The following is a 26742-nucleotide window of genomic DNA, read 5'->3' as shown; positions in this document are numbered from 1 at the left end:
GTGCCACGTGACAGCTTCATCACTCTGAATCACTCCCTTGGTCACCCGTCCAAGCTCTGATTTGGGCCTCCCCGCAGGCCTTGCTCCCCAAGCTTTTCAGGAACCTTGGGACAAAGTGGTGGAGGGCAAACCCTTGCAGACATTTTCAAATGCAGCAAGCAAAAGAAAACAAAACCCTTGAACTGTTGAGTTACATAAAAGCTATAGCCCTTCAGAGCTGACATTTGCAACCTTCTTAGAGGAAGTAGATACAGAGGTTACTAAAGAGAGATGCCTAGGAATCGATCCCACACCTCAAAGCTCAGGTCGCTGCTGCCGTGCGCGGGAGGGTGGCAGTGGCCCAAGGGGACCTGCCTGGTGAAACAGATCTGGTAAAAATAATTTGGCGGTGGCGGCAGCCTTGACTCCTCCCCTCCGTTTTTTTAAATGGTCCCATTCTTCCCGCTTCCTTTGCATCTTTTCACTGTCACCGTCCCTGACCTACAGCCGGAGTGGCTTTCCACGGCCCCAGCTGCGCCGGAGACGCGCTCCACCCAGAGCCCGCGGTGTGGGCCCCGCGTCCGTCCCGCATCGGGCGGGCCCTCGCGTGCCGCGCTCCCATTGGCTGGAAGTTCCGTCGCCCGGAGCCCCAGCAGCCCCGACCCGCCACGCCAGCCCGTGGGGACCGGGACCGCCCAGGGGCGCGGCCTCGGGCGGGGGCGGGGCCAGGGCTCGCGGCGCGGCGGACGTGGGGCGGCCCCTGGCGCGGGAGGAGGCCCCGCGCCCCGCGAGGCCGGCCGGCCCGGGCCAATCCCGGGCGACCAGGCGGGCGCACGCGGGGCCGGGCCGGCCGGGCCGGAGCAGCGGGGGGCGGGGGACAATGGGCCAGTTCCTGGTGCGTCAGCCGGGAGTTCCTTAAAGGGGAAGCGCGCGGGGCCGCGGAGCGGGCGCTGGGGCGGCGGGCGCCACCGCGCTCGAGGAGGATGCCCGCGGCGCCCGCGCGACCATGCAATGGCGGGCGCTCGTCCTGGGGCTGGTGCTGCTGCGGCTCGGCCTGCACGGCGCGCTGTGGCTCGTCTTCGGGCTGGGGCCCAGCATGGGCTTCTACCAGCGCTTCCCGATCAGCTTCGGCTTCCAGCGTCTGAGGACCCCCGACGACGCTGCGTCCCTCCCCCCGGGGCCCTCGGGCCGGCCCGGGGCGCCCGGGGGGCCGGCGGGGCCGTCGTGGTCGCAGCCGCCGGGCCCCGAGGTGCAGGGGCGGCAGCGGGCCCCGCGGCGCCCCCGGCCCGGCGTGTGCGGCCCTGCGCCCTGGGGCGACGTGCTGGGCGGCCGCGGCCCCGACGAGTACGAGCGGCGCTACAGCGGCGCCTTCCCGCCCCAGCTGCGCGCCCAGATGCGCGACCTGGCGCGGGGCATGTTCGCCTTCGGCTACGACAACTACATGGCGCACGCCTTTCCGCAGGACGAGCTCAACCCCATCCACTGCCGCGGCCGAGGGCCCGACCGCGGGGACCCGTGAGTAGCGCTTCCGCCTTCCGCGACCAGGGGCCGCGCTGCGCTGCGGAGGCCGCCGGGGCGCGCGGCGTTTAGGGGCCGGGGCGGGCCCCTCGGAGGCCCCCGCGGGTCTGAGGCGCGTGGAGGGGCCGCTCGCCGTCCTCCTTCCCGATTCTCCGGTGTCTCTGAACTACAACACCGCTGTCCGGGACGATTTCTTTTACAGATGGGGGAACAGACCCAGGTCCCAAAAGGGACGGTGGCAGTGCCAGGGGTGCCCTGGGGGGCTTTAGACGCCCATCTCCCACCCCTTCAGATGAACTACGGTAAAATGAAACGCCTTGGAAACGCAGCTGCCAAACAAGCCCTTACCTCCCTCCACCCCCACCCCCACCTTGGGGCCTTTCTATCTAAATATTCAGGAGTTGGCGCCTGGAAAGGACTCCTCTAAAGCCACCCAGTGAGTGTGAGGCAAAGCAGGGCGACCGCCTTTCTGCTTCAGCCCCGGGGCAGCTTCTTAGGTGGAGGGCAGACAGGGAGGCCGTGGGGCCCACGTTGCAGTCCTGACGCTCAGGGTGAGATTCCCGGGCTGCTGAGGTGCCTGTCAGTGTCTGTCCTGTAAACCCCCCACGGTGGCAGGGCTGTTGGAGAAGGTGGGCCAGCCCGCCCGGACCACGAGCCTTGTTTTCGAAGGCTGAGCTTCGAGGGTCACTGCTGTTGACCTCAGAGTCCAAGAGGACAACACGCCCAGCCAAGGCCCTCCTAGCCAGAGGGAAGGGTGTGCTTTATCACGGACCCTGCCAGGCGGGATGGAGGCTGCGGGACCTGGGCTGCTCAGGGCCTTGGGACCACACCTGGTGCCTTCGGGTGTTTGGGGCATGGATTTCCCTTCACCTGGTGAAAAGATGCAGAGGCCGATCCTTAGGTTCTAAACAGGATGCCCAAACACTAATGGGGCGTGAAGAGTTTTAAAAATGGTTGCTCTACAAATGCACGTCTTAAATTGCAGTTTGAGAGCATTGTTTTTAGTGAAGCGAGGTCACATTCCAGGCTACCTTCGAAGGACTGGGCTTTTCTAAAATTGTAGCAAACTGATGAGTTATTTTTCTCGCTTTATTACATCAGGCTTCATACGTGTAAATGTAATTTCTATCTCCATTTTTTTTTAGAAGAATTTTTATTAAATTTTGGGGGGAAAAAAATGACTGGGCCTTTCCAGATTGTCGGAATTACAGAGTTATTTGTTTCGCTTCACTATTGCCAGACTTGATGTATTTTCTTTCGATCTCAATTTGTTTGGGGAGAAAAAAATTAAAATTTGAAAAAAGAAAGCCTAAAATCGCACCAGATGGTTCTTTTTAATTTATGTTTCAGCTCCTGTCCGTAGTCCTACCTGTCAGCTCCTGTCCATAGTCCTACCCATTTTTTCACATGGTTGAAATCAAAGTGTGTGTACATGTTGTGGATCTTAAATATTTCCTCTCGAGTGCTCATGGTTGCAAGAAGGGAGAGGATTGCAAGAAGGGTGAGGCCCTTCCTTATTGTGCCGCAGACTTTTCCTCAGGTTTCCTTTTCAGGTGTGGACCTGAGAAACACAGCTGCATGACTTGTGATAGAGAACACTTTCAGCTGGGTCCGCGGTGGTGTGGAGAAGGAGTTGATGACTCTTTTGTGCGTTTGTTAAGGAACCTTAAGAACCTCTGGAGAGTTGGAAGTCCTCTCCGGTGAGGCCAGGTGGCAGGTGATTCGCTCGCTGATCCCTGTGGTAGTTCCAGGTGGTACAGGGTGAAGTCAGATGACGAGTGTTTTGGTTTGATTGTAAGGTGACAGTCTGGGTAGGATGAGGTCAGGTTACCTTGAGAAAGGTAGGTTGCTGTTGCAAAGGTGGAGTTAGAAATATGGAGGGACAGCATTTCGGAAGGCTTGTAGTTGGTAAACCTTAGTGTCTCTGAGGAGGTGGAAGAGCCTGGGCTTTGGTGGCTTTGAGTAGACCCTCACAATGGACACCTCCAAAGAGTGGAAAGATTAATTCTTCTTACTCCCATTCCTTTAACTTAATTCCCACCAGACTTTAGTGTTTTCCAGGAAACACTCAACATGTCTCTTTGTCATTTTGGCTCCGAAACAATAGGGTACATTTACATCCCCAAAATGAATAACCTGTAATAAAAACCTTTCAGATATTTTTTAAAGTCAAATGTATTCTAGTGATTGTTGTCAAATGTATTCTAAGGATTCATTTAAAAAATACAAAGTGACATAGCTATTAGAATATTATGTAAAAAAAAGTCCAGAAACAAAATAATGGCGCTAAACGTCTCTTCTTTTTGGTCACATTTACTGGAGGCTTGTTTGGAGGAAGGGTGAGCAGTGAACGTGAAATAAATAAAACCTGAACTCTTTAAAAATAGTAAATCCTTCTGTCCAGCTACAGATTACTATGCAGTCAGTTCCTCTCACATACCCAATGTGGGTTGGAAGGTCCAAATTCAAAAGTTTCTTCAAGTAAATTTAGATATTACAATTTCACAATCCTGTGAATAGTGATAGTTCGGGTCTTGGGCACGTGACCCCTCTTTGCTTTCTCCCAACATAATGCTATTCAAACAGAAAAGCAAATCTCAAATTAACAAACCCCCAAACGGACTCATTCCTAGGCCTCTGCATTCCTCTTCCTTTCCACATCCTGTCCTCCCTAAGAGTTAAGCTCAAGTCTTTTTCTATGACGCCACTGAACTGTTTGAAGATGATTTTCCTCGATTTACTCAGTCTCCCTGCGGTTGCTTTCCTTTGAGATGGTAAAACCCCAGCTTTTACCATCGTTTGAAAATTGAGTGCTGTTGTACTCACCTTCCTTTCCTTTTGTCTTGTCTCCCCAGAGTATCCGTCCCTTGAACACAGGGACTGTCTTATATTACCTCCGTGCCTGCACAGCACCAGGTAGATTTCTGAACAGCTGTGACAGGTTAAGTATATACGGGAATGTTTTTCACATATATGATTGATTTTCGTTAACTACATAATCAAAAAATTTCTATCAAAGGCCAGGGTTTTCTCTATCTTCTCTGTTTTGGGGTGATAAGAGCCTTAAAAATTCACAGTGGAGTGAATGTCATGAAGTGGAGAGTTGAATTCTGCGGCATCGTGGTTCAGCAGCTGGTTTTATGGACAGAGGTGGACTTTCGACCTTAGCGTGGCCCGAGAAGCCTGAGTTCTTGGCTGGAGGCACCTAGATGGTATCAGGTCGGGCTGGTCATGAAGGGAGACTCCACAGAGAGCAAAGCCAGTCTTACCCATCGGTGGGCCAGTGTAAATGGACTCCTGATAATTTGGGGCTATTAGGCCCAGGAGTGTTTTATGGAGTCTCCTTTTTAGTTCACGCCCATTTCTGTTTTTCTTTTTTCTGTTGTGGCATACTTTGAGAGTGTGTATAACAGTTATTTGATAGACAAGAATTAAAAGTATTTTGATGAATACTTCTGCTCTCTTTGAGTGGATTTGTCTGAGTGGAGACAAGGAAACACCCCGGTCATTGCAAGTACCATTTTTATTACCGTGAAACTCTTACAACTGCCAATTATTGGTGAATGCTTGGGCATTGTATCGAGACGTATTTTAAAACGGGGTCCATTTTGGTTATAGCCTAAAAGGAAAAGTACAGTACAACATGGGAAGGTGTGCAGCCCTCAGAGTGAGTGATCCCTTCCTCAGGCTGTGCAGGCGGAGAATGTGACGGGTCAAGGCGTAACTCAGAGCAGTTCCACGTGGCTCATTCACCATCCAGGTTGGATGCTAACTGATGACAGAACCATTTTCTGATGAGGTGGGTTGTTGGAGGCCGCTCTTCGTTTCCGAGAGGCAGAGCCATGGAGTTAAATATTTACACCCCACAGAGCTCCTGAGTTGGCAGGGCTGCCTACTTCAACCTTGTTCTCCAGTTTCCCATCCTTCCTATGTGCTTCTTGGCTGGCACTGCCCTTGAAGTGCTTATTTTACCCCACAGCTCTCATCTTTAGAGGACCTTTTGCAATTCTGTAAATTTATTTAGAAAGAATGGACAAACAGAAAATGCAGGTGCAGTTTTTCAGCCCCGCAGGGTGCTGGCTTCAGGGCTTGGGAGAGATGAGATAGCCCTGGGTCCTAGATGCTCCTTCTCTATCGCTTGTTTTAACACACGTCTAAAAGCTTGCTGTACATTCTTTGTCCTAGATTAAGTGGCATAACAAAGCGTAAGACAAAGCAACTAGAAGGGTAATAAAATGAGGTGTTGAAGCTGTTTATGCTGCTTCCTGGAAGGCCTGTTGGACACAGCCAAGGCACAGCGAGCACGGGAGCTGCTGCCCACAGGCAGGGCAGTGAGACGGACCCTTGAGAGTGATCAGGGAGTAGATAATGTGGCCTGGGGCACTGATGGAAGACACCAGAATGCCAGTGACTCTGTTGCTGAAGATGAAACGGGGGCTCTGTCACGTGGGTCTTTAAACAGGGACAGAGGCGTGGCCTCACTCCCCAGAACTTGATTACATTCACTATTTCTACCCCCCACCCCGCCCTTCCCAGATGTATTAGTTGTCGTGTCAGTGTCAGGAAGAACTGTGGGAGTGACGAGGGGCCTCACCCTCACTGCAGTCCCGACGCTGGTTTCAGAAAAGGAAGCTGGTGTTGACGTGGGAATGGTGGGGGGTATGGCCGACATTAATTTATTCCCCCAACTAAAAAAGAGATGAGTGACACTGAGACTGGAGAGGAGGAAGGCCTTTGCTCATTTTTGTGTGTGATACCTGGAGTGTCAATTTCCGTATTCGAGTATTATGGGCAGTTCATAGGACCAGGTCTCCTTTTTGTTCCAAATGATTCCAAAATCAGAGCCATTTGAAGCTGGACAGAGAGATCATTTGTGGTGAGGAAAGTATATGTCAGCGATGGCAGGTGGCTCCTGTTCACCGTCTCCCGATGTGCCGACATGTCCTTTGCTCTACAGTATAAGTGTGTCTCGGCTGTTCTGTGACTCGGCTCTACTTACAGACATTACAGACATTACAGAAACGGTGACCTGTGAGGTAGAGGGACCTTTGCCACTGTAATAGTCCCCGAACTAGAGAGTGGCCAGCAGTCTTATTTTCTGATGGGTGTTGAGTTTTACTGTCTTTTTCCTGTTTTAAAATAAAGTGCCTTTGTTTAATTTTAACTTGTTTGTTTTTCAGTTCAAATCTGAACATCAACGATGTCCTGGGGAATTATTCCCTGACCCTGGTTGATGCATTGGACACACTTGCAGTAAGTATTCAGACTTATTATTATACATTTTTAATTAAGGTAGTTTGGAGTTGGTTTCCCCTGGTTTCCTCCAGGGATGGGAATTCCAAGAAACCTGATACTCAAAACACATTCCTAACTTTCATAACTGTTGTTTATTTTAATGACTTTAATGCCGAGAGCAGGAAAAGCATTGAAGGTGAAATGAGGGAAAATGTGATTTCCCCTAAAATGTGGAGAGTAAAGTGTGATTGTTTGGGGGGGAAACCTATTTTTCTCCCAGTTTTCCACTGTTTGGTTCCCTAGAAGTGTCAAAAGAGCATTCCTTTAAGGTTTACAGTTATTGTAAACTTCACAGCGGTACAAAGATTTCAGAAGGAAAAGACAAGAACTCAGGGTCGGTAGGCCCCCACGAACATGTGTGAAGCCTGGCCTGGCCCTCTGCGGAGCCCCTCTCTGTAAACCCCTTTCACCTCTGCACTGGGCTCCATCTCCCTCTGACTCTGGGGAACAGGAGACCTTTGACCAAGTTTGCAGAAAGAAGCAGGTGCTCACTGTCAGGCCGGGCCCTGTGCTTCGTCTGCCTCCTGGCCCCCACTGGCGGAGCCAGCTGCCAGCATCGCGGTTTGAAATCTCTCTCCTTCATTGTCCAGCAAGCCTTTATCATTAGAAAATTCACACTGTCGTCGAAGCCCCAATCCTGCCTTTAACAATTTACTGTTGTCTCTCTTAACTTTCCTTAGGAGAGTTGCAAGTGTCAGGAGTGAGAGTTGGGTAATGCTGGCCAGTTGGCTTCACTGTCCAGTACTTACTAGCAGCAGAATCACTAGAACTTGGGAGGAGGCTGAGAGGTCATTCTACATTCCACTGCGCCCATGGTCTAATGGGAAATACGGGATTTCACTCTGCCAGACTGGAGCTGCAAAGCCATTTAGTTTCCCAATATCTCCTCCACTTCCATCATCCACCATCAAAATGTGCCCAGACAAGTACGTTCGGCCCATTAGAGTTGACTTGTTCAAGATAACAGGCTGACTCAGCCTGTGAGTGTTGCTTTTAAAGAAGTCCCAGGACTCCTATGCTGGTGGGAAAGGCCCCTCTCCTCCCTGAGCACTCTCTTTGCCCTTCTGTGTCTTTCTGTCCTCCTTGCCACGCTCATTAGGTACAGGACCGTATTTCCGTCATTCACCCACCACACTCTCCACAGCTAGCGGCCTCTGGAACAGGAGTGCAAATGTGTGCAAAAAATTTGTTTCTACTAATCCAGCACTTGCCAGCACAGCTTCCAAGGGCATTCTACTCCTTGAAAGTAGAATACTGTTCCCAAATGAACTTGAGGAGTTCTGTACATCTCTCGCACTCCGGGAGAGCCACAGCGCACAGCAGCCTTTGACACGCTCTGAGGAGTCCCAGGGTACAGACACCCACTCACCTCTGCTGTCCAAGGCAGCTTTTCTTAAGCCTGAGTGAGTGATTTCATAGCCTGGTTATCTGTTCTGACTAACGTGAAAATTACAGTACGGGGTTGCCGGTTGCTGGCTTCCCTCTCCCCCCTCCACGGGGTCTGAGGTCAGACCAGCCTCTGCAGCTGCCAACAGATCCTGGTACTGCAGCACATCTGTGAGGAAACGGACCAGCTCTGTGGTTTCCATTGTACGACATCCGGCCTGTACTGTGCACTTCAGCCTCGTTTTTCAGGTGTTACTTCTGTTGAGGTTTTTCTTTTCTTCTGGGAACGTTTGAAACAAGCTCTCACAGATATGCTGCCGAAACACTTGGAAAATACCAGTCTCCTGGACCTGGGATGCAGCTTGCACCATTATTGTGTCATCTTTTCAAAAGAAAGAGCTGAAAGCCAGAAAAGAGACGTCTGTACCTGCCCTGCGTGTTACAGCGAAGTGACGATGGGGGCGGGGGGCAATGCGCCCGACCAGTAAATACTGGGAAATAAGACACACTTGAAGGAGGTAGTGTCTTAATGAATTTGTTGTTTCTTGGTTTGTGTGTGTCCTTATGGTGTCGTTATAGTCACAGGATTGTCATAACATTTTGAACAGCGCGAAAGCATTTCAGTTCAGGTTGATCTATAAAATTTTGTGCCAAATTTGCATTTCCTGTCGGAGAGAGCAGCCTGGTATGATATCGTGTCCGTGTACCCTAAATAGGAATCGTAGTTCTAGATCACTTTTTAAAAAGGACAGATCTGATGGTTACATTTTGTTTGTTTTGAATGTCACTGGTTTTATGCTGTGCTCCAAAAGATACTACTTCTGTTTCTCAAAGGGTTTAGACATCTGGGTAACAGGGCAACAAGTCATTTTCCAGATGTGTGGTCTCCTGGGAGTTACTGCACCCAAGCTGTCAGTTTATTTCAGGAGCAGAGGGGAAATCTTATTTTTGTTCCTTTTGGATTTATTTTCACTCATTTCAGGAGTTCTGGGCATTCGAATGCTGTGCGTGAGGGAGAGTAGGGTGGGACCATGCAGGGCGCCAATCATATTATGAGAGCTTATTGTCACCGTTTTGTCATTTGGAGATACGATTCTGGAGATAGAGGAAATGGCTTGCCATCTCTATTCTACCATTTGTGTTTGTCCTTCCATGGGACGCAAAACCACATGCCGACATTTAGATGACGTGGCCCAGCTCCTGCAATCATGTGGCCTGTGTTTCGTTCCAAGCTATTGTAATGGTTTGTGTTCCTCTTTTTAAAGATAATGGGAAATTCATCGGAGTTCCAGAAAGCAGTCAAGTTAGTGATCAACACCGTTTCATTTGACAAAGATTCTACCGTCCAAGTCTTTGAGGCCACAATAAGGTAAAATAGGACATAAATGGATGGAGCGTTTCCTTTGTGTGTAAGGAGGAAAATTCCTTAGAGTGAGGGTCTACCGGCCGCAAGATCCAGGCAGAGGGTCCCCACAGACCTTATGGGTACAGTGGCCCTTTTTCGTCTTCATTCTTGAATTTATCGAAACTGGAGTGATTGACATTTCAGAGTACTTAATTACATTTTGAACTAAATGAAAAGACACACTTACGCTTTAGTGAAGGTGAAGGATAGGTGTTCCTTTAATTCAGATTGTCACTGTTTCACTCTATTTCTGGTCTCATTTCCTTCCTTCACTGTGTCCTCGGAAAACCCCTACAAATTTCTGAAGGAAACGGAAATTCCCATCTCTTCTACCCCCACAGAGGACCACTGCTTACCTCTGGGGTGTATTTCCTCCTGTGTGTGTTTCTTTAATTTACGGGCTCCTGTTCCAGACCCAGTCTGGTATCTTGCCTTTTTAGTTTGATGTATTGTGGCTATTTTCCTATTTCATTTAAACTTTTTTGAAAATTGTATTACTGAATAACATTCCAGAGCTAACATTTATTTAAAATTAAAAATTATGAAAACATTCGTTCTGAAAAATGTCACAATCCACTTCAGATGATGGGAGTGGGATATGAATTAATCGCTCTTCGGGGACGTAAAGCTAAGCGGGTGGCCTCTGAGTATATCACTTCCTCCTCTTCCTCACCACGCCTCTACCAGAGGTCGGAGAATTCCATCAGTTGCTTGGCAGCCAGAACTACAAATTTATTTAGTATTTGCTGTCTTGCCCTTTTCTCTTTCTTATATGGCTAAGTTGTTTTTCCCCAAGTGAGAGAAATTCAGAGTTATTTATTAACCCTAAAAGGCGACACTTTCCTTGAGAATGATTAGTGCAGTCCCTTCAGAAGAGCTGGCTGAGATGAGAAGCCTTAGCTGTTACGTCACATGGGCTCATTCTCGGGAGCCTCAGAGGAACGGCTCCCTTCTTCCTTTCAGTGATGCGCTTAGGAATCGGTCATTATTGTCAGGGCAGCAAAGAACTTCCAGAAACCATTAAGTCCAGTCCCTCTGCTTCCGTACAGACTTCGAGGCTGCTTCTGTCGTACTGAACTGGACTGTGGCGTGTACAACCAACGTGATTTTATTATGTCTGTGTTCTTCCTGTCACCAGGGTCCTGGGAAGTCTCCTTTCTGCCCACAGAATAATCACGGACTCCAAGCAGCCCTTTGGGGACATGGCCATTAAGGACTATGACAATGAGCTGTTGCATATGGCTCACGACCTGGCCGTGCGGCTCCTCCCTGCCTTCGAGAACACCAAGACAGGCATCCCCTACCCTCGGGTAGGCACATGCCCTCACCATTCATCGTCTTCTGGAGGGAGGACTGGGGCCGATGGACAGGAGGAAAGCTGTGTCCTTAGAATTTGGCCCAAAATAGGGTGTAAATGATTTTTAATTCATTTAGCATTAACTGAGCACCTACTGTTTGCCAGGCATACAGTGACATATCTAACTCAGTCCTTCCTCTTAAAGAAAAAGGTACTTCCCATGCTCGGTATTAAGTCCTTTCACATGTGGGACTTATGTCCCTGCTACAAAGCGGCGGGGGCATTTGTCCTCGTTTCTGAGTTGGGTACATTTCCCCAAAGACCCTCACGTGGGTGTTGCAGGAGCTCAGTGAATGTTCTTTCATTGCTTTATATGGATCTTCGAAATAAAGCCTGCACAGACCAGCAAGTCAGCTGCTGATTCAAATGCAAGATCTGGAATAAGATTACATCCTTCTGACGTCTGATTTGTTGGGCCCAGAAGGCCTCTGGGAACTGAGTCAGCCAGGCTACCACGCCTCAGAGATGAAAGCGGCTGTCCCTTTCTCACTGTGTCTCCTTTGTCTCCTAGTCTGAGATTTGTTTATGCTCACTGAGCATGGGGGAGGTCGTAGCTCACTCAAAATATGGGAGTGACTCCACAGCTGGCCCTTGTCTCTGCTGCCAGAGTCTGGGGCTATGGAAACACGAAGAGAACCTGCTAGTGAGAGAGTAGCCTCTAATGATGCCCCTGAGAGTGGCTCATTAATAAACCAAGGCTCTGATGTCCTCTTGATCTAGTTTGTGTCTTTGAAACTCCCCTGCTCACCTGGGGGGGCCATGAACAGTGGGAGGCAGCCGGCTGATGTGTTCCTTAGCCGAGCATAGCAGCTGTAACCCTGCCTTCTCGCCCTGCGCGTTCCTGAGTTTTGCCATAAATCCTTTGTCTCTTCCTGTCCCCAGGTGAATCTAAAGACAGGCGTTCCTCCCGACAGCAACAACGAGACGTGCACAGCAGGGGCTGGCTCCCTCCTGGTGGAATTTGGGGTTCTGAGCCGACTGCTGGGGGACCCCACGTTTGAGTGGGTGGCCAGACGCGCAGTGAAAGCCCTTTGGAAGCTCCGGAGCAATGACACAGGATTATTAGGTGTGGTGGCACCTTCTCTGGCCATTGGGTCTCCGTGCCTTTGCCCCCCCCCCCCCCGTCCTTTCATCTTCTCTGGGATGCTCCCTCTCTTCTCACCTTCTTTCTTGTACCATTGAATCTGAAAGTGGACAACTCAGAGATCGGCCCTCAGTGTCCATCCACCATGTCCCGTTTCTTTCTGTGACTTTGGCTTAGAGCGAGGCTGTGAGGTTCACTGGGAAGAAAAGCGCTTCTGCTCCTTGGGCTCTTTTCTCATTGGAATCTCTTGGCAAATTCCAGCCATAAAGGACCGTTAATCAAATAACTGCTCTGGGGCAGATGCTACTGCTTCAATATCAGGTTCTAATAGAGGGATTTCGAGTCACTGGTAGAGTGGCTTTCTCCTTTTAAAATATCTGCGCACGCAGTGGCACAGTTGACCCTCGAAAAACACGGGTTTGAAGTGTTGCAGGTCTGCTTATGTGTGGGGTTTTTCAATAAATATAGCGTAAATATATTTTCTCATGATTTTCATAATGTTTTTTTTCTCCAGCTTACTATTTTATAAGAATACAGTGTATGATACATATCATATGCAAAATATGAGTTCATCGACTGTTTATGTTATCAGTAAGGCTTCCAGTCAACAGTAGGCCAGTAGTAGTTAAGTTTTGGGGGAGTCAGAAGTTACCTGTGGATTTTCCGACTATAGTGCGGGTCAGCGCCCTGAACCCCTGTGTTGTTCAAGGTCAACTATAAATCGAAAGCACAGATTAAACCTATATGAGGTGGGCTCGTTTTTCCCTTGAGAATGTTGGGACAAGATGTTATTTTAAAAATTGGGGGAAATTTCAAATATATAAAAGAAAGTATAATGAATAAAGAACCCCTGTGTACTCATCATCATCTTCAGCAGTGGTCAGTATTTTGCTAACTCGAGATGTGATTTAAAAATGGGTTTTACCTCCTGGGACTATTTATCTGACACTGACAAGTATTTTCTTTTTGTCATTGGGAAGTAACTTGGTTTGTCATTGCCAAAGCACAGCTTTTTTAAAAGTGGTGTTTTTTTTTATCATTCCTTAAGTTCTTAAGTTTATTTACAGATTACCTGTATTTAACAACAGTAGAAATAAAAAAGTCACCAAATTGTCGCCCATCGCCATTAGATGGTTGACCAGTGTCACTCCAAATTACCTTTTAAATTTTCCACAGACCCTTTCAGGCTGGCATGTGCAACTTTTATTTACTTTCAAATTATAATATAAACATTTGTATTCTGCCTTACGTTGGGCAACTCATTCAGATGTTTTCAAATTGTTATTTTGCTTCCCTAGTTATTGTCTTTAAAAATCCACGTGGTGTCCAGTCACTCTTCTGATGTTGGACGCTTGGATTATTTGTGGGGCTTTTTTGTTTTCCCTTTTACAGATAATTAAATTACATAATTTATAATTATCTGATAAGCAACATAATTCCTTTTCTTAAAAACTTTTTTTTTAGGATAAATTCCCAAGAATCGCAGTACTGAGTCAGAAAGCTGTGAAATGCATTGTCGGTCTGGAAAAGCAAAATGGCAGCCCTAGTTTTCTTTTGCGTTAAGTGTTTTCCCCATTTTTGTGTCAGTGGTTAAACACTGCGTATTCAGAAAGATCTCCTGGCTGTCCGTGCTGCCGTGAGGACTGACAAAAATGTAAGGGCCACGCTTTCGTTCCTTCTCTTCCTGCCAAGGACAAAGGTGCTTACGTGCAGTGGGGCTGACGTGGGAGGCCTGCCCTCCCCCAGGGTAATTGGGACCTGACGTACGTGGTTTGTTTTCACAGGCAACGTGGTGGACATCCAGACGGGCCACTGGGTGGGCAAGCAGAGCGGCTTGGGTGCTGGACTGGACTCCTTCTATGAGTATCTCTTGAAATCATACATTCTCTTTGGAGAAAAAGAAGACCTAGAAATGTTTAATGCTGTATATCAGAGCATTCAGAACTACTTAAGAAGAGGGTACGTGTTTCTAACATCTCTTCTGTCGCCCTGGAAAGCATGTAGAGTGGATTCTGAAATGTGCATGTTTTTCTCAACATGAATTCACAGGGTCTGTTGGTCTCTGCTCTCACCTAACTGCCTCCTAGTTGTCTAGCAGTCATTGGGGGGTGAAGAGGTGCAGGAGCTGTCTACTGCTGCAGAACAGATCACCCCAAAACTTAGTGCCTAAAACGACAGACACTATCTCACACAGTTCCTGAGGGGCACAGAGCCAGGAGCAGCTGAGCTATCGGGGCCCTATAAGATTGTCCTCCAGCTGTCGGCGGGGCTGCAGCCCAGTCGAGGCTCACGCCTGAGGCCACTGGCAGTTTTCAGTTCCACACTGGCTGTTGGCTGGAGATCTCAGTTCCTGGGCCTCTTTGTAGGCAGCTCATGGCAACTTCCCCCCAAGTGAGGGATCTGAGAGCAAAAGAAAGGGACCAGAATGGAAGCCACATGCTTTCATCACCTAATCTCAGAATGACAAACCACACTCTGCCTGCCTCTATTGGTCACACAGCGGAACCCTGACTGTGTGGGAGGGGACTCCACGGGTGTGTCTGCCAGGAGGCAGGGATCACGGGGCCAGTCCTGGAGACTGGCTGCCACGGGAGTGACGGACCTCTGTGTTTAACTGTGGCTTTAACTGCAGGTGGAGCTATAATGGAAGACAGTCACTGAGTTATTTTGGTTCTTTTACTTTCCAAAAAATTGTTAGATTAGTGTTCATACTTGATGAGAGAAAGGACAGCTGCCACCTTTTTCCTTCTCTGTTTATTTAAAACAGCATTACATGCTGCTCCTCAATTGTGCGTTCAGGATGGTGGTTACAGTGACTTGTACCCTCTCCCTTCCCAGGCCTTTCTTTCTATACTTTTGTGTATTAAGTGGCCTGTGCAGCTTATAGCTCCCGAGCCTCCTACATGGCAGGAATTTCCCTGGACCCATTTCCACATTAGCTGTTGTCAGAACCACAGTGTGAGTGCTGTGTTGTTCTAAGGGGCTGTTTGGCCGGAGTTACTCATTTTTGCATGTTAAAACCCCAAACTGAATTGAGTAGCAGCCCCCTGAAGCATCTGGCTCTGATCCTTCCTCCAGGCCCTGGTGTCAGGCCTTATTAGAGAAAAGCCTCCTTTTTTGTGCGGAAATAACCCGGCTTCCACACTCAGGTCAGGTTCCATGTAGGCCCATGCGTGGCCTTGGTCCTCACCCCGAAAGGGAAAGCTCTGCAAAGTACAGTGAGATGTGCTAGACGGCGGTGCTGAGGTTCGACAATGTTCCCATGATGTTCCCATGTGCTAGACTCTGCGGTCGGCAGGCAGAGGCAGTCGTCTGCAAAGGCTTGCAGAAGGATGGAGGAGGAGGAAAGTTAATGCTGACTCCATTTAAGTTAAACAGGGGGGCGGGGGGGTGGCTGCTGGAGGGTGGAGCTGCGCCCCGCAGGGCATCTGCCTTCTCTCCTTTGACTGCTGCGCTGGGCCCTTAGTCGGGAAGCCTGCAACGAGGGAGAAGGGGACCCCCCGCTGTACGTCAACGTGAACATGTTCAGTGGGCAGCTGATGAACACGTGGATCGACTCCCTGCAGGCCTTCTTCCCCGGGCTGCAGGTACTGGGCACTCGTGTCGCGAAGGGAACGCTCTCGTGGGAAGGGAGGGCTTTTGTGTTCTTTCTTCATGATCCCCGTGCGTTCTGGCTCCTTCGCACGGGGAGGTTAGTAGCACAGTATGTCTGCGTTGTTCTGTTCGTGGAGTTAGTGCCCAGGATGTGGACTGGAGCCATGGTTAATAAGCACAGAGCCTGAAGAGTGACCGTGTGTCATCTTTGGATGACCCTCTCTCGGCCGTCTCTTCTCGTTCCGAGCACAATGAACCCCGTCCTATGCTGCTCACAGCCACCTGGCATGGATGGCCCAGCGGGGAGGCCATCTCTCGGTCTGAGTTCCTCCTTTTGGTTGGTTTTGTCTCCAGCCTGGGGCGTGGGGGTGTGGGTGGGCAAAGGGAGGGCCCAGGGCTTTATGTCACGTCTTGCCCCTCGGAAAAGTGTCTTCGCCTGGTGACCTGTGCCTCCTCTCTAGGTCCTGATGGGCGATGTGGAAGACGCCATCTGCCTGCACGCCTTTTACTACGCCATATGGAAGCGGTACGGGGCCCTCCCCGAGAGGTACAACTGGCAGCTACAGGCCCCCGACGTGCTCTTCTACCCACTGAGGCCGGAGCTAGTGGAGTCTACGTATCTCCTCTACCAGGTGCTGCAGCTTGTTAAATGCTGCCTTGTATTTCAACGCAGTTCGTTCTCAGAGAACACCTGCTGATTGATGTAGAACTGTGTTGTGTGGCGGTGACTCTCACAGAGTGACCGCCCGTCCATACTCTTGCTAGAGGTCGTGTCATTCGTGGTTCACGGGACAGAGAAGGCGTTTGTGGTCACAGCACGTTTCCTAACCTAACGTCATGCAAAGCTGCATTGTGTCTTACTGTAGGTCTCATTCTTCACATCCCTAGATAATCGAGATTGACTTGGTGCTCAGTGTTTTCCCAGTTTCTGTGACCAAAGAACTCTTTGGGCGGGGGTTCATGCACTGGAACCCCGATCTCTCTAATAATCATTCAGGCAAAACAATTCTTTTTCTTGGTTATAAAGGAAATAATCTGGGATTCATCTGAATGCCTCTTTTTGTTTAATCTTAACAACACACAGTATTCGTCTTTCGTGCAATGACTTTAGTGCCGGAGGGAATGGCCCTTTACCTGTGAAGTCTTCTCCCCTGTAGTTGAAGGCCGATGTTTAGGCCCTGTGCCGGACACACACACTGTGCTGCTTGGGAGACGTGTCATAGCACCTACTGTGGGCAAGACTCCGCAAGTAGATCCGGCTGTCCTGAGGTCTGCAGGGAGGGTTAGTGCTGAGCTTTAGATGTATTCAGTGACTTTTTCATGCTGAGTCCTTGTCATTTGCTCCTTGATGAAGAAAGGGAGAAATCCAGTGAAACTGGTCACGGCCCTTATGCCTAAAGAGAGGCCTCAGGCGTTTCAGATAACCGCTCAGAGGAGGGAAGAGGTACCCTCCAGTCTGCCTCCCTGAGCTCAGGATAGTCAGGCCGCACACGCTGTGAGAAGGACGTGTCTGGTGCTGAGTTTCCCTCGTCAGAAGCTTAGGTCTGTGCCTTTGGGTCAATACTCTCTGTGTCTGCCTCTGCTTCTGTCCTGTTTTCAGCTTCTTCCCCACGCTGACTATTTTCTTAGAACCCAGCGTAACCTTCCGCTTCACAGCGTGGCCTCCAAAGCCTCTCCTCCCTGTGCTCTCGATCCAGACACAGTCACCTTGTGGTTCTTTGCTTTCTCGGCTGCAGCGCGGCACTGGGCACCAATTAAAGATGACCCCCAACGCTCAAACCATTTGGGGTGGGGGGTAAAGCCTCATCTTCCCAGAGAATTGTTGTTCCTAACAAAACCATGTAAGAGCGTATGACAGCAGAGGAAGCGCCCAAGGACGGAGCTCTTAGGGCGATTAGAGAGGAAAGTGGAGGCCTCCTTCAGGAACTTGTGAAAGTCTCCTGTTCCCATGCGCCTTTCCTCACAGCGCTGTAAGTGGGATGGGGGCGGGGTCCTGTCTCCCTGTGTCTGAAGCTTAAGTTTCTAGAGAGCTCTGAGGCAAGACAGAAACTGGATTTGTTCTCGGATATGGTGTTGTCAGCAAGGCGTTGCTTCATTCTGATCGTGAAGGGATCAGGAAGTGCCAAAGCAGGGTACTGTTCGGCCCTGGAACAGCTCGTCTCAACGCCAGTTAACCTTGAACAGATGGTCGGTGCACTTGATGTGACCTGACAGACACCTTATCCTCTGACACTGGCGGCCCTCCAGGGTAACGTGAACCACTGGCCTGCGCCTTCCAAAGGCTGTGAGTCACCTCCTCGCTCGTGCCTGGAGTCCCTGCGATGTGTGCTGACGGCGTGTCCTCCAGGCCCTCGCTGGCTCACATTCTCCCGTGTTCTCTCTAGGCAACCAAGAACCCCTTCTACCTCCATGTGGGAATGGATATTCTGCAGAGTCTGGAAAAGTACACAAAAGTCAAGTTAGTGTTCTAAGTTCCTTCTTTTTTCTGTTGGCCCCTTTTGATTTGTTCTGGGGAAATGTTATTGTCTTTTGCATTTAAATTTAGAGAACAGGTCATTCATGTTAATTTTGTAGGGAAATTGCTTCCTTTTTGTGTAATGGAACCTGTCCAGTACAGTGGGAATGGCTTTTTATTTTACCGTTTTTGTCTGTAATGTTCCAGCAGACGGTGTGTGTTGTTTTTAAGTAACTTATTTCCCCAAATTATACAAATAATATGACACTAAAAAGCTTAAGGAGTATAAAAGGGAGTAAAAAGTTTAGGGAGTATAAAAAATAGATGTAGAATATTATCATTGTGTCCACGTGCAGAGATGAGCACAAGAACATTTAAGTCTATATGCTTATGATATTTTTTATATATATATATATTTTATATATTTATATTGTGTGTGTACACACACACCAGGGGTGCCAAAAAATGTGTACAGTGGACACTTTGGTCAGCGTGGCTGAAGCAGTAGTTTGCCGTCATCAGAAGTGTCTGGACACTGATGGGAACCACTCTGAGCACCTCTTGTCATTGCAGAAGTCAAACATGACTTTTATTCATCTTTTGTTATCCGTATATATTGAATATTACAATTTTAATACAGTTTTTTCCTTTCTTAAAATGTGTATACATTTTTTTTGGCACCCTCTGTGTATAAAACTGAATTTTATGAGCTGCTTTTTTCACTTAGCAATATTTCCTTACAAAGTACTGTTTTAGATTATCCAAATGAAAAGTCAGTTCCATAAATATTAGGACAAACGATTTAAATCAGTCCTTCTAAATTTGTTGCCAGTCATTTTCTTGGTGTCATGTTATGCTTTTGGAAAACACCCTCCAGTGCCCCCACCTCCCGCTTTTCCCCCTACACCTAACCTGGTGATTTAGCTGCCAAATCAATTTTTAAATGGATTTGGAGTCAATGTAGGCTAAAAATCGACAGCCCTTACACCTAATGTAATTTGTTTTTCATACGGCATTTGATAATTTGGTTGATTATTCTGTTAATAAACGACGCGCTTTTTAAACTAACGCGCAGGTGGGAAAGGGCAGAGGCAGGACTGACGGGGACGTTGTCTCGTAGGTGTGGGTACGCCACGCTGCATCACGTCATAGACAAGTCCAAGGAGGACCGGATGGAGAGCTTCTTCCTCAGCGAGACCTGCAAGTACTTGTACCTGGTAGGTGTGCGAGATGAACCCAGGAAACGTCCGGCGCCGCGTGGAGCACGAGGCCACCCAGTCTGCCGCCTGACGTGTGCTTACTGGGGGCTGTTCTCTGCTGGGCATTGCGGCAGCTCAGGGCACAGCAGTGTCAGAACAGGACGTCTGCCTTCCTCCATGATGCTAACCTCGCTGCGGAGGGCGCATCGTCACTAAACAAAAAGATGTCCGATTACAAATTGTGCGAAGTGTGGCAACGCTTAGTGGAGGACCTGTGTAAATGTGGCAGTCGGGCAGCCTCGCTCAGGAGGTGTCTCTCAGCTCTCACTTCTCGTGTGTGTGGTCTTGGCGAGACCGTGGCCACCCAGCTCGGGCCGTCTGCACACTCTCGTGTATGGAGAGTTTGGACCCCGAAGGAGCCTGAGGGTCAATGTTCCTCTAGTCAATGTTCATTCTGCCCAGAGGGGTCAGGCGACTTGCCTGGGTTCTCAGGGTGACCGTGGCAGAGCTGGGGCTTCTGACTCCTTCTCCAGTGCTCTTCCTGCTTTGCAACTCTGCCATGCCCCCCCCCCCCCCCACACACACACACACACACGGTGTCCATACCCAGCTGGAACACACAGCCACCATACCCAGCATGACTACATACAAAGGACACTTCCTCAAGGCACAGAGGGGCGGGGTTTCCTGGTGGGGACAGCGCGTGGCTGAGAGTCAGATAACAAGCAGGTTGTGTTGTCCCGGTCAGTGGCTCCCAAGCTGGGCCAGCCGGACCTCAGCCACCCAGGCCTGTGTTAATTGCACGCCCGTCAGTTGAGTCAGTCTTTGGAAGTGAGCTCAGGAACCTGTCATTTTGACACGTGGCTCATGACTGTACACAACCAGATTTTGGAAGTACCAGTCTCATTCTTTAAGACGATGCTATGGCTCCGGCATCGCTTTTCACAGAAAGCCGCATGTCTAGCCAGATCCCGTGTGCCCATGTCCCCTGCCCTCAGTGCAGCGGTGCCAGGACGCTGACACTGGCTGGCCAGGGCCTGGCATGTATCCCATAAGGGGCAGTACTGTCAGGATGTTCACCGGCTGAGTCTGGAGGGAGTAGAGGAGACCCCTAGGGTCTGGGGAGAGCGCTCAGGGTCTGGGGCAGGAAGCCCGGGGCCTGCCACGTACTTCTGTTTGCTGTGTAAATACAGACAAGCACTGAATCTCATTTTTCCTCATCTGTAAAATACCTGAAATGACTATAACGTTTCTTTCATCGGAGATTTCTAAGTGTCCACTCACTCACCATTTACTGCACACCTGAATTCTCTCCCTACAAGCCTGTCCCTTCCTAGGCTCGGTGTTGGAGTTGCTCCCACCACCCTCTCTCACCCCCACAACCCATCCCCCACCCCGCCAACACCCACCTTGAAGGAAAGGACGGCCTTGTGCGCCATGTGTTCAGAGCCCAGCCCATGTCCTGACACAAGAAAGAGCTGGATGGTGGCGCAGGAGCTGGGATACTGCAAAAGATAAAACACGTGCCTATTCCCTCCAGCATTTTACAGTGTGTGAGGTGCAGATAGTTCTAGAACTCTTGGGGAACATGTGGGAACCATCCAGAGGGCTTTCACAGACGGCCCACGTGTGGGTCTCTAGGCCTCGGGGGTGGGAAGTCCATGCATCTGAGTGTAAGCAAAACTGGTGATTGTGGCTTGTATAGCCAAGTTGGGAACCACGGTTATTAATTGATGCCTTTCCACCTGTTTGCTTGTCACTGAAAAGCCTGAGGGCCAAGCAAATTTTCCTCCTGGAGGAGTAAGTTCCAATCATGCTGTAGTTATCAGTTGTATCTTTTTTGTTTTTCTTTCCCACTAGCTCTTTGATGAGGAGAATCCAGTACACAAATCTGGAACCAGATACATGTTTACAACTGAGGGACACATTGTGTCTGTGGACGAGCATCTCCGGGAGTCCCCATGGAAGGAGTTCTTTCCTGAAGAGGAAGGGCAGGGTCCAGAGGGGAAGTCTGTGCACAGGCCCAAGTCGGCAGACTTAAAAGTCATCAACTCCAGCTCCAACGTAAGTTGCTTTCTCCAGGGGTGGTTTGCATGTGGAGAGAGTGAAAATACTACCAATGACTTTGTCATCCAAAGTTTCTGACAGAAAACTGGTGGCACACTCAGATTGGGTCATTTGAGAAGCGTTACACAAAGATGCCATTCACGTAGGTGTGGGGGAACCCCGGCAGCAGGGGCACAGCGCACTCCCGCCTGAAGGGCCGGTGGGGCGTGTGGCCACAGGAGCTGGACGGAGAGAGGCGTCTGGGACGGCAGTGGCCTCCAGGCAGGAGCCCCTGCTCTGAGGTGGCTTCAGGGACCTCGCAGGAAAGGAGCCAGCAGAGGAAACACTTGACCCTCCTCCTTCTGACCTGCAGGAGGGTCTCGTTGGCTGTCCCGACCAGAAGCCAGAGGGTTCTCAATTTTGTTCTCCTTTGAAGGGGGAAAAAGTGCCTTTAATTACCAAAGCAAAAAGAGGAAGGAAGAAAGCACTCTCAAGCATTTAGATTTTAGCTGTGGACGAGAGAAACCATAAGCTCAGAAAAACCGCATTATTTCCAAATAGCTAAAGCGTTCTCTGCTTTTCTGGGTGGATTAAGGACCCAGGGGATGCTGCTGGGAGACTGGCCAGTCCGCATTGCGTGGCTGTCTCCGCCTCCCCGGGTCCCCATGTCTCCACCTGTGCGGTGAGGCTATCCCGGCACACCAGTCTCCTCACCTGGGGTACTTTTGCTCCTCAACGGCAGTGTCTGGAGACAATCTCGTTTGTCACAACCTGGGATGTGGGGCAGGGGTCGTTTAGTGGGAAAGGCCAGGGCCGCTGCTGGACACCCTGCAGCACACAGGACGGCCCCCGGGTGTCCACAGTGCCCAGGCTAAGAACCCAGATTTGGTCATCCAGCTATATTTCCTGACGGGCAGCATGTGGATTTTTAATTCGAAAGTCCCGTTGCCCCTCCTTTCTTCCTTCCAGTGCAGCCGTGTTCCTGATGAGAGGAGATACTCCCTGCCCTTAAAGAGCATCTACATGCGACAGATTGACCAGATGGTTGGCCTGATTTGAGCTGCTCTCCTTGGGGGCCCCCTCTGAACCCGGACCAAACAGCTGAGCCCCAGCCACACGCGGCCCAGTCTGAGGTGGAGTAGGGCAGAAGCCTGGCCGCCCATGAGGTCACGGGAACTTCTGTCCAGCTCCACACGCACACCTAGTAGGCTTGCATACCTTAGTGTTTCTCTTCTGTTCAATAAAATGCCCTGTTTTTCTTAAGGATAAAGTTTGAAGCGAGACGGTCGTAGAAATAGCTTCTGATGGCAGGCTGATGTGACCAAGCCTGGTGGATGGGGCAGCTTTGGCTGGGCCTCCAGCTTCACACTGGATATTAGGCCCCTTCGTCGTCACTCACTGTGACCGCAGCACTGCCACCCTTGTTAGAGGGGCGCGAATGAAATTCCTGTGCAAAGGGCCTGAGGTTCACTGGACAGCCCTGTTTATTGCCTTCTGTCATCCTTTCTCTCCCCTATTGGATAACTGGGCTCTCCCCCAAATGCCATCCCATGATTTTGGATCACATGGGGGGAATCACCCATTTATTCATTTTGACCCCAAGTAATCTTCACAGTGTTATCAACTATCTGCTTGTGAATAACGGTGTTACCCAAATTCTGACAGGGAGTCTCTTAAGTTGTCACATCACAGTTTAAGAGACTAACAGGTAGATCCTTTGGACGTATTTTACATTTATTTTGAACTTACCTGAGGAGCTCCTATAGTTCTAGAACCAGGTGCCTTGTAGGGAGAGAAAAATACCTAAGATTGTCTGAGCTTCCATTTGTCTCATATTTGCTAACTAAGGATTCTCAGTTCTGACCATATTTGGGTTAGAATTTTGTTTTGTTTTTGTTTCCTGTGTCTAGTGCCAATTAACTGAGTCAGGGAGAAAAAAATGATCAGATGACTTTCAGGCGTCCTTGAGCCATTTGTCGGTGTAATACAGGCTTTAGTGCCTTATGTGATTTCAGTTTGGGCCACTGGAAGTCACAGCTGCTGCTATGGTTTTAACAGGCTTGTTTTCTATTGCCACATGGTGGGAGCACACTGAACGGTGGTGGGATGGATATTAAGAAGATTCTGGACATTTCTTGGCCAGTTGTTGCCTTTGAAACTGATGTTTTAAGCAAGCATTTATAGGAGGAAGTTGTGCTAAAACACCTTCTTTCTCTTTTGTTATTATTTCCTTAACCAAAACGGAAGTGTCTGTCTTTGAACTTGGGCTGAGTGTTCATGCAAAGCAGAGGTGGGTTCTTACCCCTCCCCTGGCTTCTGTGTGACCTCGGAGGTTGAAATAAATCTCAATAGAAAGGGTGGGAAGTGTCTTAAAAACTTCCAGCCTCGCCTGTCATGTTGTTCACACACTTCAAATGAGTCCATTTTCATCTTTTTAAAAGTAGAAGTAAGCACAGTCTAAGCCATTGCATTATCAATCAAAAGGGATACATTTTCCTTCTTGGAAATTTAAGTGTTACTGTGTTTTGAAATAGATGTATAATTCAGTTTTTGGAGATTCTTAAAAAAGGGATTTTCAGTAATAAATGTGTCACCCCCATCTTTTAAGCATTTACTGTGCAAATTGTTTTAAAGAATTAAATGCTTCTGTTTTACCTTTTTTCTTCATTTCAGAAGCATTCTGTTTATCAACATTGTCTCATCTACTGAACAGAAAATTTTCTTGGAGAATAGTGTATATTTTAAATGTTTTGTTTGACTCAGTGAAACCAAGATGTCTCGTTTTAAGTGCACATGCGCACCAGGCAGAAGCGTCCCTGTACCTTTTCTCCAGGCAAATTGAGGTGGGACTGTTCATGACCCATTTGGGAGAATGGGGCCCATCAGGCAAGAAAGTGAGTCCCTCGTGCCCCCATTTTCTCTCAGTGCCATCCTGGCCCCCCTCTGGCCCCTGTGACCGCACTGACAGGCAGCACTCCAACACGAGGAGATCCCTTCTCGCTTGGGCCTCAGCCTGCTCATGCTCTGGAATGGGTCTATGTGCCAGGGCCACAGAGGGGTCCCGGGGGCTAGAGGCTGGCACCGGACGTGTTCTGTATTAAGTCTCAGACCCTCTTGACTTCCAGGCACTGGACTTGAGCCAGTTGGTGGGTCTGAGGGCGAGCGGTCAGTGCACGCCAGCCCTGCTTGTTGAGCTTCCAGACGACCCACCCAGTCTCGAGTTTCTGGAACTACATGCCACAACGCTGACCAGTGTCAGTCATCAAAAGAAGGCTGTTTGAGCCAAGTGCAAAGCTTACTTGTTCTCCTTTTGGAAATTGGAATGCCAACAAGCATGATGCACCCGGCAGGGTTTTGGCTGTTCCTTCTGTATTGGGCGAGTTCAGGGAGGGGAGCGCAGAGAAGCTGGGCACCGAGGAAGCCCCCGACTCGGGCCACCAGCCGCCTTTGGAATAGCTGGGCACCACCCTCACGTTCCCATGTGTGGCTGGTGTCAGTCGGCTTCGGTCAGCGCGATTGAAAGGGTTTGGCGGAGCGGTTGTGGGAGCCACTTCTCGTTAGGCCTCTGGAGGCCCGGTCTCCCCACAAAGTGCTAAATCGTCACGGCAGCTCCGCTGCTGTAGGTGACATGACTGAGAATCCCTTCCTGGAAGGCGAGGTGACCAGGGACGTGTTGCTCGCCCCCGACTGTGCTGGCCTTCAGAACAGCCAGCTCGTGTTTTCACATCCTTCCTTCCATTTGTCCGAGCTTTTTTGCCAGAACGTTCTCTGGTCTGACTGAGGTTGTCCTGGATGGAGGGGAGGGCACACGTCGCTTCTATTGGTTTCTGTGTATTTCTGCACAGAGTGGCATCTGCAGGTGACAAGTAGAGGACAGTCCTCGGTACCTGGCTGGACAGGTGCAGTTGTACAGTCTGAGAGCCTAAACCTGACACCCCCGCCCCTCCCCATCTCCCACCGAAGCAAACACCCTCCCAGCTTTTTTGCAGAGCTCCGTTTACTGAATGATCGCAAACTGCCATCCTTCACTTTGAATTCTGTAGACGTGGCCTCAGACCTTCCTTTCTTCTTTCTGTGGGACTCCAGAGGTCTTTCTCTTTTGCCGCTTTCCAGTCTCACACAGGCTAACGGGCAGGGCTGGCCGATTGCCCCAGCCAGAGTGGCTGAGCTGGGACTTTAGAAAACAAACCTTGACCTCTCGTCTTCCACCCCAGGGACCCTACTGCCCCTCCCTGCAGGGCGGGGCTCCTGTGAAAATGAGGGGCAGGCTGGCGGTGTGTCCCCAGGATTTGCAGGGCTCAGGGTTACGTTCCGTGTGAATCCAGTGACAAAGTTCAGTACCTGTGGACCTTCCTGATTCGTTACCCACCCACCCCTATCCTGAGAGGCACAGAAACTATTTTTAAAAGTATTTTGTTGTAGCTTTAAAGAGCAAAACACAAGCTGCATTTTTATTTATTATACACAAGAAAGATAAATCTGTTTTCACACAAAAAATCTAGAGTTGGAAACTCGGGGAAAACCTATTGAAATACACAAATGCTTCTCTGTAATGTGCAATGTGCTCTGCAACTATAGATGATGTTTTATGCTTAATCTGTAAATAAGAAGTGTATTTAAATTAAAAGGGAGCTTTTTGTGAAAGGACCAAATGTTCTTTTATAAATGTACTAAGAAATGTCTCGCTCTTTAAAATTTATTAGAATTTTTATGAATAATTTTTATTAAAAGATTCTTTTTTTTTTAGTTGTCCTTTTGTCTCTCCTTTACATACTCAAATATACACATTCCATGCAGGACAAACAAGGGGGACGTCTTTAAAGGAAACTATAAAACTCGATGAATAACAGCTTCAGTTTGTTTTTTAACAGCTGACCCCTGAGTAATCCCGCCCCACTTCTGCCCATCACACCTGCATTAACTGTCCTTCACAGATGGTGACAGCCCCTTGTAATGACCTATGTCCCCTCCCTTCCCTCCTCCCCACAGCAGCCTCCTTTCTCCCAGGACTGACTCTTGCTCAGTTCTTGTTGTCATAAGTCTGTCTCGGTGCTGGAGCCAGTCCTGTGTCATCAGCAAGGCAGTTCGTTTCTCCAAGCCCCTCACAGGAGAAGGTGGGTAATGGCGCCGAGCGGTCCATGGGGGTTGGGGGAGCTGACACTGGTGCAGGGACAGCTAGGGCCAGAAGGGCTTCAGGGGTCTGCCTCTCCTTACTGCTCCCCAAATGGTGATGGGATCTTAATGAAGATTCTGCCCCGATTTTGTAAAAGCTGAACTGCAACAGCAAAGGAGAGAGCCCTGAGGTTGGTGGCCCCTTGCTGCTGTTAACCCCAGGTCATCGTGAGGCACGGTGGCTGTGTGTGAAGTCCTGTGGGCTTGTAACCCTCAGCCCTGCTTTCCCTCTTCAAGAAGCTGAGCCCTGGT

At 49.5% G+C, this 26742-nt stretch overlaps 1 protein-coding gene across 1 annotated transcript; it reads left to right on the top strand.

Annotated features, from left to right (window-relative positions):
* The first annotated feature begins 887 nt into the window (after positions 1–887).
* EDEM1 (ER degradation enhancing alpha-mannosidase like protein 1) lies at positions 888–26062 on the top strand. The gene is made up of 12 exons (XM_081072306.1): positions 888–1494; positions 6678–6750; positions 9444–9547; positions 10722–10893; positions 11823–12006; positions 13809–13983; positions 15491–15611; positions 16080–16250; positions 18003–18076; positions 19194–19290; positions 21133–21336; positions 22288–26062. The coding sequence occupies exons 1-12, from the start codon at positions 986–988 to the stop codon at positions 22375–22377; spliced, it is 1974 nt and encodes a 657-aa protein (XP_080928432.1). The 5' UTR covers positions 888–985; the 3' UTR covers positions 22378–26062.
* Positions 26063–26742: the final 680 nt, after the last annotated feature.

The sequence above is a fragment of the Rhinolophus hipposideros genome, assembly GCF_964194185.1.
Source record: "Rhinolophus hipposideros genome assembly, chromosome: 14".
Lineage (NCBI taxonomy): Eukaryota > Metazoa > Chordata > Mammalia > Chiroptera > Rhinolophidae > Rhinolophus > Rhinolophus hipposideros.
Note: the sequence above shows the minus strand (reverse complement) of the source record. Positions and strands in the feature narration are given on the sequence as shown.